The sequence below is a fragment of the Centrocercus urophasianus genome, unplaced genomic scaffold (assembly GCF_019232065.1).
Source record: "Centrocercus urophasianus isolate 14NV4802_14NV808 unplaced genomic scaffold, USGS_Curo_1.0 seq_12, whole genome shotgun sequence".
NCBI classification, from domain to species: Eukaryota; Metazoa; Chordata; class Aves; order Galliformes; family Phasianidae; genus Centrocercus; species Centrocercus urophasianus.
In genome coordinates, this window is record NW_024884364.1 from 26,089,470 (window position 1) to 26,103,992 (window position 14,523).

The 14,523-nt window shown below is 40.0% G+C and overlaps 1 protein-coding gene across 1 annotated transcript; it reads right to left on the reverse strand.

Annotated features, from left to right (window-relative positions):
* Positions 1-3,933: 3,933 nt before the first annotated feature.
* On the reverse strand, positions 3,934-13,016 carry MRPL39 (mitochondrial ribosomal protein L39). The gene is made up of 10 exons (XM_042810972.1): positions 12,839-13,016; positions 12,323-12,529; positions 11,314-11,453; positions 10,483-10,582; positions 8,750-8,817; positions 7,475-7,587; positions 6,286-6,351; positions 5,644-5,797; positions 4,801-4,848; positions 3,934-4,061 (listed from the first exon to the last, which is right to left on the reverse strand). Exons 1-10 carry the CDS (start codon positions 12,888-12,890, stop codon positions 3,975-3,977), a joined length of 1,035 nt encoding a protein of 344 aa, XP_042666906.1. The 5' UTR covers positions 12,891-13,016; the 3' UTR covers positions 3,934-3,974.
* Positions 13,017-14,523: the final 1,507 nt, after the last annotated feature.

Sequence of the window (14,523 nt, forward strand, 5' to 3'; positions counted from 1 at the left end):
CCATCTTGCATTATGTCTTCCAGAGTCTTTCTTACCTCTAGATCAGAAATAGAATCATAGAATCATTAAGGTTGGAAAAGACCTCTACCATCATCAAATCCAACCTCACCATGCCCACTAAATATGTCCCTCAGTTCCTGAATGTCTCTAGGGACAGTGACTCCCTCACCTCCCTCCAGTGCCTCCCGCTCTTTCTGAGAAGAAATTTTTTGTAGCATCCAAACTGAACCTCTCCTGGCACAACTTAAGGCCATTCCCTATTGTTCAGTTGCTGTTACCGGGAGAAGAGGCTGACACCCACCTCACTCAACCTCTTTCAAGGGGGTTGCGGAGAGTGATAAGGCCTGCCCAGAGCCTCCTCTCCTCCAGATTGAACAATCCCAGTTCCCTCAGCTACTCCCTATACTGTCTTGTGCTCCAGACCCTTCACAGCTCCATTACCCTACTCTGGACATGCTCGCTCCAGGGTCTCACTATCTTGTAGACAGAACCAGTTTTCTTTTGCAAAATGAATTTATTAAGAACTACCTCTTTAAACCTGATAAGAATTTAATAAAAGGGAGAAAGAGATCAGGAGGAGATTTTGCTTAACCTTGTAGTCTCTTTTGTCCACACACCCTCCTCCAATCCCTGTAGTTAATGGAAATTATAGCACTCAGTAAAGGAAAACAACAATCTCTACTTTCTTGTCTCTTTTTGAACAGACCTACTGTGGTCTCCTTGGGTTACTTCCAATGTAGATGATGGAGAAAATCTCCATAGTATGCAGGACAGATCTAGAGGTCTCCAAGATCCAAACTCCTTTTGATATTTTACATTACAAATATTTCTATTGATACACTTGACTTCCTGAAAAGTGCTGTGGTCACAATTTTGTTCAAAAGAGAGAAGCAGTCACCATCTTCTATTACCCGATTCATTTTTCATCGGTGCTGTATTCTGGTGCTTTCCACGTACATCTTCCAGCTCAATCGCTCCCAGAGGAAGGCTTGCCTTCTGAAGTCCACCTATGTCAAGATGTGAGCTAGTAACAAGATCCTGCATAAGTTTGTCTTTCCACTCTTTTATGTACAAACTGTGGAGAAAACACTTAAGTGGTAGGATCACAGAATGGCTTAGGCTGGAAGGGAGCTCAAAATTCACCCAGCCCAACTCCTGTCCTGGGCAGGGCTGCCCCCCACCAGCTCAGGCTGCACAGGGCCCCATCCAACCTGGCCTTTAGCGCCTCTAGGGATGGGGCACCACAGTTTCTCTGGGCAGCTGTGCCAGCACCTCACTGGTCTGTGAGGAAAGAATTTCCGCCTAATATCTTACCTAAATCTCTCCTAACCGCACGTAAACTTCAGCTAATAGCCCTCAACAGATTTTTCCGTAACACAGTTCTGTCTTTGCCCCTCCTTCCCGCCCCCCCAGAGGCTTACCACACATTCCCAGCAGGCGATCTTCTTTCCCGCGCCGCTGCTGCCACCTCGCGGCATGAGCTCTGTGGGCAGCGCTGAGCTCTGCTCTGTGTGACAGCGACAGGACCCGAGGGAACGGCATGGAGCTGCGTCAGGGGAGGGCAGCTGGGGGTCAGGGAAAGGGGCTGCACCACAGGGCGGTGGGCGGGGAACGGGATGCACGGGGCTGTGGGCACGGCCACCAGTGATGGAGTTTTTGGACAGCACTCTAAGCCATAGAGTTTGATTTCAGGTGGCCCTGTGTAAAGCCGAGTTGGACACAGCGATCCTTACAGATTTTTTACAACTCAGAGTATTCTAGAATTACATGATTAAGCCCCTGTTAAGGTAAAAAAAAAAAAAATAAAAAAAAAAATCCAAATTTCCTCACTGACATCACCCTTGGGCCATGGAATCCAGGAGGAATTTTGAATGCAATTCCCAAAAACGTACCACATGATTTACTGTTACAACTGGCTTAAGATTTTAAGTTGGACACCTAGATGAGTTTCCACTTGTGTAATTTCCATGTGGGTTAATCATAATCTGCAGGAACTCCAAAGACAGAAAACAAAAGCACAAATGTTGTGTTCCTCAATACACTAGCCAATGTCTGCTTTTTCATTAGCGCCAGACCATCATGACCAAAACCAAAGCATACTCAGAAGGTTAGGCTGAAAAGAAAAAAATATTTAAAGTTCAGTATGGAGATCATTCTTAGTGTTAAGAAAATAGATAGAATGTGGATATGCACACTTGAAGTAAACCTTATATAAGAATGTCATTAAAAAAAAAAAAAAAGCAAATAACATGGTAAAGAATCATTGGCAATACTAAGGATAGTGGGGAGAAGCAAGAAAAAGGTTTTTTAAATAATTTGAGAATGGGGACTATACATCAAAGATGTGCCGCAGTTGGCAGGAAACAGTATCAGAGGCCATAGTCTGTTAGCATATACACAAACTTTATATCTCACAGTAACCCGACTAAAAATGGCCCCGGGCACAGAAATGCAAAGGAACAATGATATTTTAACACGTTTCTTAGAGTTCTGCAATTTCAAGAGAAGCTACTTTCATCACAGAATCACAGAATGGCCTGGGTTGATAAGAACCACAGTGATCATCTAGTTTCAACCCCCTGCAATGTGCAGGGTCACAAACCACCAGACCAGGCTGCCCAGAGCCACATCCAGGGATGGGGCATCCACAGCCTCCTTGGGCAACCTGTTCTACTGCATCACCACCCTGTGTGTGAAAAACTTCCTCCTAATTTCTAACCAAAACCTCCCCTGTCTCAGTTTAAAACATTCCCCCCTGTCCTATTACTATCCACCCACCATTCATCCTTTCTTCTACCTTCTGTCACATTTAGCATTTGTTTACTTATTAGTTACTGCAGTTTCATTAGTCATTAGGTAAGACTGCCTTACTTAAATGTGTTTTACTGTTATGCTGTTACGCAAAACCGTGTACCAACTGATTGCTGGGCAAGAGATGCAGTTAACAGTGAAATAAGTGGGATGAAATTCAGTGAAAATATTTGCACTTCAAATAGTAATAAAATCTCTTTTGGTTTAATGAGAGAAAGCTCTAATGAGCTATGGATGAACATACAAAATGTCAGAAACTATCATCCAACAAAAACCGCTTGAGACATTTAATTGAAGCCACCTTATTTAAATATCAAAGAATGAAAATGCATAATAAATCTCACTACACTGGGGATGGAAGTAATATACTACATTGCTGGTACTGTTCTGGAAAATGATCTTTAGAAGTGATATTAACTGCTCTTGTACAGATGACAATTAATAACCACAAAGAACTTTTCGGCATTTACATTCTGCTATTCTTGTAATGGTAAAGCAACGTTAATTATTCAGTGAGATATTGAATGGGGAGTCTTTTGAACAGTAAAGACAAAAGATAATCTAATTCCAGTTCTGACAGAAAATCAAAATTAGAAAGTAAGAATCTTTTACAAGCCTTTATTGACTTCTGGGAGGTTTTTTTTTGCAGATTTTTTTGTTTGTTTTCAAGACATTTGTCTCAACTTCCTAATGTAGTAGGCAAAGAAGTCAGTGGAATTTCATCAGGAATCTCCAGCAAGAAATACACCATGTCAGGAGTTATACATTCTCTCTTCATGTAAGACTAAACAAGGGGGTCCTGACATTGTATCACATTGAAGAGGATGGCCAAACTGCAAAAATCAGAGAGGACAACATCTGGATCCATAAAATTGTTCCTGAGATAAGGACAAAGGTAATTTGCAAGGTAAGTTGTCACAAGTGAAACTTTTTTTTTAAAAAAAAAAAAGGTAAAATTAATGCCTAGCAGTAGCACAAAACTGAAATTCAAGTAGAGTGCAATGTGAAATACTGGCTCCCTAAATCATCTGTCCGTGATTCAGCTCTACAGAACTCAAACGAATTAAACCAAAACATTTTTACACGTGGCACAAATAAGCCAAGCAAACAAAGAAAAATATATAAAATCCACACTATTTTATTATGTACATTAAGAGGTTAAGTTACATTGACAGAGGTTTTCCTTCTTCAGTTTCGTCTTTTGCCTCATGACTTTCTGCTGCTGCTTTCACACTTTTTTCCTCGGTGACCTGCAGAAACATAACTTTGTCATTGCTTTTTAAACATGATCTAAGTTTGGATCCTGAAAATCCTCCCCTCACACTGTCAGTCTAAAGAGAAAGGACAGAGAGAGTCTAAAGAGAGAGGACAGTCTAAAGAGAAAAGAAATCTGAAGATTCAAAAACTTCTGCTATTTAATTCTTATGATTTCCTATGTTTAACCATGCACTGAAAGTCAGTCTCCGGTTACATGCAAACTTAGATTTTGTTGATCCATTTATCCTAAAAACTTGCCTTTATTCAGTCATTGTAAAACTTTTCTTGGATAAGCCAATTTCAACTTTTAAACTTCCTTATATTTGAAAAATACTGATGCAGTCTCAAGTGATAATTAAAAATAGCTTAGAGAGACTGTTAAAAAAAACATCTGAGATTCTCAATAGCAGACAGTTTCAGTCATGAAAATCCAATATATTTTGCTCCAGTTTTTTGGAAAAGTAAAAAAAAAAAAGATACTGACCAAATAATGTTTTGGGGTTTTTTTGTTTTTGTTTCTCTGAATGGTACAATGCATTTCAATAGCCAAACTTCAAAAACAATACCAGCACATTCTCTACTACAAAGCAGTTAGATTTCATGTGCATTCAATTTTTCTTCACCCATTAACATTTCCATTCTTAAAGATATATTCCTGACAATATTACTCATCTCTAATCATTCAAATATCACAGTGTATTATCATACATGAATTTCACCACTGAGACTTACCAGTCTCTTTGATCTTTCCAGCAGTTTGTGCCACACAATGTGATGAGCCTGTATTAAATGTTATTAAATGTTACCAGAGGTAGAAAAAGAATCTTACTATAGATGAGATCCTGACAAGTATATAGAAATTATGGCATAAAAACCATCTCAGACCCTAATTCACACATTACTGCTTATTACTTTAGTGTCCAATTTGCCCATATTCCTCTGATTAAAGAGGGCTTAAAAATATCAGCTGTCTCCTACAAACTTTCCCAGTAAAGACAATAGCACATATTCTAGATCACAGGCCAATATAACACAAGTCAAAAGGAGGGGGAAGAAGGACTCCTGTCTCTAGCTATATTTTTGCAGAGCCCTTCCTTAAAAAAGATTAGTGCTAGGATTTGCTGTTGCAAATTTTACTCTCTTATAAATGAAAGACTTAGATGCAGTACCCTTCATCATGAGTGCAATTCAAAGTTCTGCTCTTTCCTCAATCTGAATAAAGATTGTGAGCTCACAACAATAAACAATTCACTAAGGCAAGGCTAATGAAATAGCCATGCAGCAATTGCACAAATGAAACCACACTTGGAATACTGAGAGATAACATTAAGAGTATGCTATTGTCAACTTTTCCAATTCTGATTCCACATTCACAAGAGTTCCAAGGAACTTAACCTCTAACACCCACATTATCATCATCCTGAGCCATCACTTTCTGCTACGCAAACTCCTCTTGCCTCTGAATTATCACCAGTATAAAATAAAGATCAGAAAATACACCAAATGCCCTAACTTTAAAAAGAGAAGCAAAAATGCAGAAAATGAAGGAAAAAAATGCAGAAAAAATGTAGTTACCCTCAAATGGATTGGCAGGGACACACCCTGGAACCTCCTTATCAATTCAGATTGACTAGTCTGAAGATTGTGAGCTGCTGTTATCTCATACTGGAAACAGAAACTTGTCCTTGGAATGTGAGGTCCTTCACTAACATCGACAAAGTCACCAACCCTGATGGAAACCAAAGGGGAAAGAAAATCCGTTGTGACTAAAATATAATCAAATAGAATTACAATCCTACTTGGTTGTGATTAGCAAAATCCTATCTACAGAACACATCAAAGACGATGAAAGAAAATCCACACAAATCCCAAACCAAATCTAAGCACATTCCCAGTTTAGCATTTCTAGGTTTCCTGCAGCAAAAGTACAGGTCACCCAGTTTCCTAAAATGACTTTAGAGAATTTATACCTCAAGTCCAAAAGATATCAAATTTTTGAAGCCATGCTGCCTCTAACAGTGAGTTAAATTTGTCATTCAAACCAGAGAGTGGAAGGAAGGATATAATAAAAAAGCCTTGATAGAATACAAACAGCAATTAAGAGTGATTTTTAAATTAAAATCTATAAGTAACTTATTTTTCTTACTTGCAGATATTACTTGCAATATAATTAAATCTTTCAATGAAATATTACAGAAAGAATTTAGTTTTACTCACCTATGTAGTACTACAATTCCTTCCTTGTTCTGAGAAGCTTTCTGGTCTATCATCTCCATTTTATATCTGAACAAGAAAAAAAAATTCTTACCTTTAACACTGAGTTCTGAAAAGATTTGTTCAAGGACCATTTTTCTTTTATCATGGTTGTATTTATGAGAGCTTTAAACAAGGTTTAAACCTTTAACTTCACATGCCAATGTGTACTGGCATGTACTGTTCATAAAGCATATGTATGTCTTCAGAGATCCATGCTCTCTCAAAAATTTTATTCAGAAAGATAAAATGAATCTACTACTTTACGTGAAAGGTTTTCAAGACATAAGACCATGTCAAACTTGTCAGCCTTGACAGACCAGCAGACACTATCAGGTCAGACAATCAGGTCAAATGCAACACGTGGTCATATGCAACAACTGCTCATCCACAAGACAGCAGAGCAGTCTCTCCTCATACTAGGAACATATACAATGTCTACTGCCATTAACAGAAGTCAGCTCCTACCAGTTCTAAATGCTTAAAAGCCAACCTAGTAAAGAGATACTCATCTGTATGTCACATTAGTATAATTAAGCTAAAAATACTATTTGTTTTTGCAATAACTTCAGCTTTGAGCAAAATTTCAATTCACAAAATGACAAATTATTTATTATTTTCCCTACTTTTCTCCAACCACCAAGAAGATGTGGACCAGGTAATTTTTTCCCAAACAGTAAGCGGTCTGTCAGCTAAAAGAAATCCTTTAAACAGGCTTTCTTTGTAGCGCAGCCCAGAGTATTTTGCCCATTTTCCCCCTGTAGAGCTCACAAACCACATTTCATCAAATATTCATTTGAAGATACTGAGATATGAAAAATCTACATTTCTTTAAACATGAAAGCCTTTCAGCAGAGGCTTAAAGCAACAAGCAAACAAAAAGTCTAATCACCAGAGTTTCAGTTCAAAGGTATGAAATCTTGAGGCTCAATATTAAACTTAGAAGACCGCAGCCTTCCCACGTCTCACAAAACTATGTCCAGCAAACGTGGTGCCCTCTGGAGGGAATACTAACAATGAAATGAGCTAATGGGACAAAGACAACGGAAGCAAGCTGGCACGCTTTCACAGTAGTGAAAGATGTGCTGCCTTACTCACCTGTCACACCTTATTCTAGGGATTTAAGTGAATTAAGGCAAACTCATACACTTACTTGTTATTCTGAAACATTTCACGTGCTACTTTTGCTTCAACGTGCAGTGTTTCAAATGGCAGGTCTTTATCAATTAGCTTACTGGCATCTCTTGTAAGAGAACGGAAATTGTCCTAAAAAGTAATTGATACATGGAAATCTGTCACTACTGTTTCATAGCTGTACTGAATAGAGCACAAGAAACACTAAGTATTAGACAAAACAACTAACGAGATCCTAAGTATAGAACTACTGCTATAAGATTGTAATCCTTACTGATTATTAGCAACTTAATGCTAAAGAACATATCAATAGGCATTGTTCTGTCAGAAAAAATGTATTTGTTGGGAGTTAAACTTCTCAGGTTTTCCTAATACGATGTATTCATATATAAATCTTGACACCATTCAAGATTTATCTGTGTACTCTGTTTCCCAGAGTCACAATTCCAATCATAAACAATCTCCACTCTGGTGGAATCAAAAGAAAAAACACTGTATAAGTTAGAATTTTATCACCAAAACTTTGCATACACAGATTTATTACATCATTCACAAAGTATTTCAGACTGTCATTTTAACTACAAGGCCATAACAAAGAAAAATTCTGCACTGTACTAACACTTCTTTGTTAGCAGATCATATCTGCTGGTATTTTGGCAAGCAGACAGAACAGAGAAGTCAAACGCTCGTGACAACACTGGCTACCAAAGTTTGTAGATGATTAGGTTTACTCAAGGGCACGAAATACAAGCTTTAAGAAGTGTTTCAGCTAAATGTGTTCACAGCTCTTCTACAACAATAAACTGATTGTGCTGTACACTACTAGGTGGAAATACATGAATTACAGACACTTTTACTGTCAGAGGATTCCACTCACACAAATGCTGTAAGCCTACCGTGGCACCTATACTACCAAACAAGGTTAGTTATGTAGGAGTGGAGCTGATGGCACTGAGGTTCCAACAGCCACACCAACTGCTTTGAAATTGTATTTCAGATTAAAGCTGAAACTTGTAAGTATCTGGAGGACTGCTCTGCACTTAAACACATCCAAAAGAAACCCAGTTTGTGTGCTGAGAGCTCTATTCAGCCAAGAGCCAGTATATGATAAATGCAGAGATGTAGTTTCTGAGGCTATTCCCAATGTAAAATAAAACACCCTATGAAAACTGTGCGTGGGGGGGGGGGGGGGAAATAAAAAAATATATCTACACCACTGCCCTCTTCCCCCACCAAAGAACCACTGGACAAGGATGGAAGCTACAAAACATTCTGGGCAAATTATTGCACTTACTTTTGTTGGTTTCCAGTCATTCAGTCTATTGTCCAAAATTACGTCGTAACAGAAAGCTCCAGAGATCACTGCAATTTCAAAGAGAAAATATTCACATTTGTAACGAAATGCATTTCATTGCCAAACTATACTCTTACAAATACATCAAAATGAGTAAGAAAAATAGAAGAAAGTTTATCATGAAATACAGGTTTTCAGCTGTGATCACACACTCAAATGGCAGTTTAAATCTGTGCCGCTATTTTCACATCACCGCTTGTGAAATACTCATTCCAAATGTCTGAATTTGATGTCGACATAGTATACACTAAAGAACAAAAAAAAGTATATCTCCAAAAATGAAAGAAAAAAAAAAAACACACTCTGAAAGTATTTCACAGTATTTTCTTCCTGCATCATAAACCAAATTTGCACTATTCAATTATAAAGGAGAATTCACTGCATAGAGAAATCAGACAACATTAGAAGCTGAACTATAATGGTTAAAAGAAGGTTGTGAATGCTTATCAAGCTATTGACACCTTAAAAATTAAGCTTATGACAGCAGTAAGTTCACATTATTTCTACATTTACACCATAATGATGTACGTTAGCATACACAAGATTATGCCAAATGTTTGCTCTACATCTAGCAATCAAGACAAATGCCAAAATTGTTAAAAAGGGAATCAATTGCAGGAAGACTCCGAACAACCAACCGTGTTCTTATATATGTCAAATATATAATTGTGTAGTAAGCTTTGTTACCAAAATCACAGAGTATCCTGAGTTGGAAGGATCCCACAAGGATCATCAAGTCCATGTAATTAATCTTAATTGTGTGTTTTCTCACTTTTGTGAATGTTAGGCTACAGGTGAACACAAGTTGTTAGTAACCCTATTCGAACACCAATAATCTTCCAACTTGATGTATACATGGCAATTTTTAATAATTCAAGTGCTCACACTCCCCACATGGCTTCACAATTAAAAGGTCATGCCCTTAAGTCACTAACTTTATGTAATCTGAAGCACTATAACACTTGTCCAGGAACCACTCAGATCAATCTTCTGTACTTGAACGAAGAGATTATTTTCAGCCTGATAAATATAAGTTCAAGAAATCTTGGTACATTACATTTTGCTTTTGATAATTATTTTTCCAGTGGAGCATCTAGGAGCACAGATTCCCTCATCTACTCCTCCCTCTCTCTGCCAGTATCATGCAGAATAAGACTCCTGACATCTTCAAAGCATAGACCAAAACTACTACTTCAGAAAAGTAATTTGGGTAGATGGCAAAGGAACTGAGGTTTAATCCTTAGTTTATCAATTGATACAGAAAAACAGTTTAAGAGGAGATAAGCTCCTGTCTTTTTTCCAGTCCACCTAATTCACAGAGCAGCCACATAGATGTTACGTAGAGTCAGTACAGTTTAAAGCCCAACTTCTTAACATAATCAAATACAAATTCTGGATCACCTCAATAACAAGAAAGTAGTAATAAGAAACTAGTCATTCTATGGGATCTCTATGACATTTATGTAGATTGGTTTCTTTTTAACACCAAATTTTGCAAAGTGTATGATTACCTCCTACCAAATACAAGGCTATAACAACTCCAGATAACACATACAAATGCTAAGTACATTCAATCATTGGAAAATGGAGCCTCTGATTTTCTTTTGTAACATTGTTAGAACTCATTTAAGCAGAAAAAGACAGGACAATCAACTACAAAACATTTATACTACCTGGCACTTCTGGAGCTTTAACCAGATTCACAGAGTACTCCTCTTTGAACGCCCGCTTTAACACACTTGCCATGATCATGGCACAGGAACGCCAATAGGCCTGTAAGAATTTCAGAACACAGTTTATTAACATCAGCTATTTACACCCAAGAACACCAACATTTCGCTGAATTGGGCACAAACCTCCACGCCAACCCAAACATTACTTTCATTAAAATTTAAACTTCTGTTTGGTGACAGAACATTCATCAAGAGAATCAAAATTAAAAGTCGGGGATCCGATAAATGTTTATAAACACCTAAAGGAAGGTGAGAGGCAAATGGATGAGGCCTCGGTGTTGTGTAGTGATAGGACAAGGAGTAATAGCCTTACATCTTGAACATAGGAAGTTCTGTACTAACTTCTCTACAGTAAAGGCGAGAGAGCACTGGAACAGGTTGCCCAGAAAGGTGTGGAGTCTCCTTGTATGGAGATACTTAAGACCCATCTGAACACTTACCTGTGCAATCTGTTGTAGGGAACCTGCTTTAGCAGGGGGGTTGGACCCAATGAGGTCCCTTCCAACCTCTGCAATGCTGTGAAAAGGCAAGCTAATTGTTTCTCTGGAGATATTTAAATCTCAAATTGTATAATCAAACAATATAGGTTGAAAGGGATGCCTTCATCTCAGCCAGCCCACACAGTGCTCTAAATAACAATAACCATGATGTGCCAACCATTAAAAATACCTATAACTTTCACAACAACGAAGTTCAAGGAACTAAAACGGGCATACAGAATAAAATGGTTGTGATCAAGGTCATCTGCAATCAGTTAAAATGCAGACTTACCTTATTTACTTCCTCTGGATCTTCATCTTTGAAGGTGAGGAACTGAATTTCGCAAGACTTGGTCAAGGGTCTGTACATATCCCAGACTTCACCATCCACAAGAGCTAGAACAGATTTCTTGCAATGCCATTCGCTTAAATCTAAAGAAAGTGAAAAACAAGTTACACAGTTATTAACATCATTCCTCAGAGCCAGCAGTTCAGACCTCTGCATTTCTAACAACACACTGCAAGTTTAACTACTCTAAAGTGACTTGAAAGGATGAGATATTAACAGAACCTACGAAAAATCAACTCCATTTCTACTAATATATTTCACACCAGTAAGATATATTTCACATGATGAACAGTAGAATCACTTGAATTGGAAAGGGCCTTTAAAGGTCACCTAGTCATATATACATAGAATCATACAATTCTTAGAATTGAAATGGACCTTTAAATGTCATCTAGTCCAACTTCCCTACATGTAGTCATCTAGTTTAATGTAAACACTGAGTTTACATTAAAAATATGCTGTAAACTTAAATACAAATATTCTGAATACACATCCCTTACCAAGGTCATTAAAACACCACTAGCATTAATGTTTCAAGTTTGGATGGCAAACACTTCCATTGGTAACTAATTTTCCCTATGAATGACATCAGAAAAGAGTTCAACTCTTATGAGGCGCAGATGAGGGAACTGGGATTGTTGAGTCTGGAAGAGGCTCAGAGGAGACCTTATTGCTCTCTATAACCAGCTGAAAGGAGGGTTAGGTTGGGTATTCGGAAAAATTTCCTCTCACAAAGTGGTGAGGCAGTGGCACAGGCTGCCCACGGAAATGGTGGAGTCACCGTCCCTGGAGGTGTTCAAGAACTGTTTGGACATGGCACTGATGGATGTGGTCAGTGGGCGTGATGGGGACAGGCTGACGGTTGGACTGGGTGATCTTAGAGGTCTTTTCCAACCTTATGATTCCATAATTCATGCAGTTTACGAGTCCGCTGAAGAGTCCATTCACTTACGCATGGCACAATTGTACGGTGTAGAGAAAGCTTTGTTCATTACAAACACGCTGCCAGGGTGAGATTTTCCAGTGTATTTCACTTCGATTTTCTCAATTCGTGGATAAAGAGATAACTGCCTCTCCTTCTCTTTGGTAAAGAGTTCATTACGCATCCGAGTAACTTCATCTGACGTCAGTCGAGAAGCAGAGAGTACAGAGTTGAAGCCTGGTAAAACACACAACCTAAAATTAGCGATTTCAAAGCCTCTTTACACGTCGGTTTCTACAGAAAGGGGGACAGGACATAGCACCGCTAGTCTTTCCTCAGACACACCGATAGTGCACACAGCACCCGCTCCCCGCTAACGCCCCAACAACAAACGCCCGCAGGGTCGCCCTAGCACGGCGCAGCCCGCAGGTCACCACTCCGCTCGGCAGGCCCGGCCGCTGGAAGCAAAGACCGAAGGAAGTGCCGAGCCGCCGAGCCGCCGCCCCGCGACTCCCCTGCCCCAGCTCCCGTCCCACCGCCACTCACGGAGCCCTTCCCGCCCGCCCCGCAAGTAGCGGGCAGCCCAGCACGCCGCCATGCTCCAACTCAGTCCCTGTGCGTTCCCCGTCCTTCCCCGCTGGAAACAACGGCAGCGGCAGCGCGGTTCCCCCCGCCGCTCCACTATCTGCCGCCAGGCGGCTCCGTGGAACCTCGTCGTCAGTCGTGGGCAGTCTGGATTCGTTTTAGTCCGTCTGCGCTGTATTCGCAGCGTTCCGCCCTCCTCCGCCGTGCACGCACGTCCTTACAGCAGGCGGTTACACCGCCCCCTAAGCGGCACATTGAGGATGTTGCGGAACAGATTGAAACAACTCGCTGCTGCGTTTACAGGGTTAATAGCCGAGGCCCAGCCCTCGTCTGGAAACGTCTGATGAATTGTTCATTGCACTGACTGACTAACAGCAAGAGGCCAACAGTGTGCAAAAGCAGCCAAGTTTATTACTCCAACTTCATGCAGCAAATTACCAATTTGCAGTCACAAACTCCTCTACCACTTCCACTCTCAAAAAGATTTAAGTAAGCACAAGCTAGCTACAACCCATATAGTAAAACCATTCAGGAAAACTAAATGTGTGAAAGAACTCGGGATTTGTACCCATGTTTTACATTTCAGCTGGCAGCAGTTGTGAGCCAGATCCCCCAATATCAAAGGCATAACAGTCACCAAGCACGTCAGTGTCAAAACAGTAACACTCAAATAGTTCCATTAAAAGCAACTCAGCATCACAAAAAATAAAATGTGCTAATACTGGTCATAATCAGTAACATACAGAATTTTCCACTGCGGCTGCAGTCAGCCACGTCTAGATGAGCTGAGGGTTGTCGGCTCCTGCTGATGCAACACCTGGCACTGGAGCCCTGCTTACCTGGGCTGCCATCCAGAAACCCAGATGTGAGGCTACAGGAGCTGTTCCTGTTCTTCATCACGTTCTTTGATAGACCAAGAATTTTGGCATGTTTTAATTATACTCCTTCCTCACATTTTAAAACCTCCTGGAAACTATGTTAAGGCGCATGTAAGACCAGGAAGTAATCCAAGAGAGCCAGCACAGCTTCACCAAGAGCAAATCATACCTGTCCAGTCCTCAAAGGAGCGATGGCATCAATGGATAGAAGAAGAGCAATTGATGTAATCTACATAGACTTTGGAGGTCTTTGACATGGTCCCACACTGCATTCTCATCTCTAAATTAGAGAGATATGGATTTTAAGAGTGGACTATTTGGTGGATAAGGAATTGGTTGGATGGCCACAGGCAGAGGGTTGAGATCAATCTATATCCACATGGAGGCCAGTAGTGAGTGTTGTCTCCCAGAGGTCTGGCTCCAGTGCTCTTCAACATTTTTACCAATGTCATAGACAGTGGGATCAAGTGCATCCTCAGCAAGTTTGCTGATGACATGAAGCTGAGTGGTGCAGTTGATATAATAGAAGGGATGCCATCCAAAGGAATCTGGACAGGCTTGAAGATTGGGCCCTTGAGAAGAAGGCTGAGTACAATCCTAGATACGCTTGCAGACAGGGAGAATAACTCACTGAAAGCAGCTCTGTGGACGATGGATGAAAAGCTGGACATGAGCCAGCAGTATACATCTGCAGCCTGGAAGACAACAGCATCCTGGGCTGCATCAAAAGAGGGGTGGCCAACAGGGAGATGGTGGGTATATAATCAT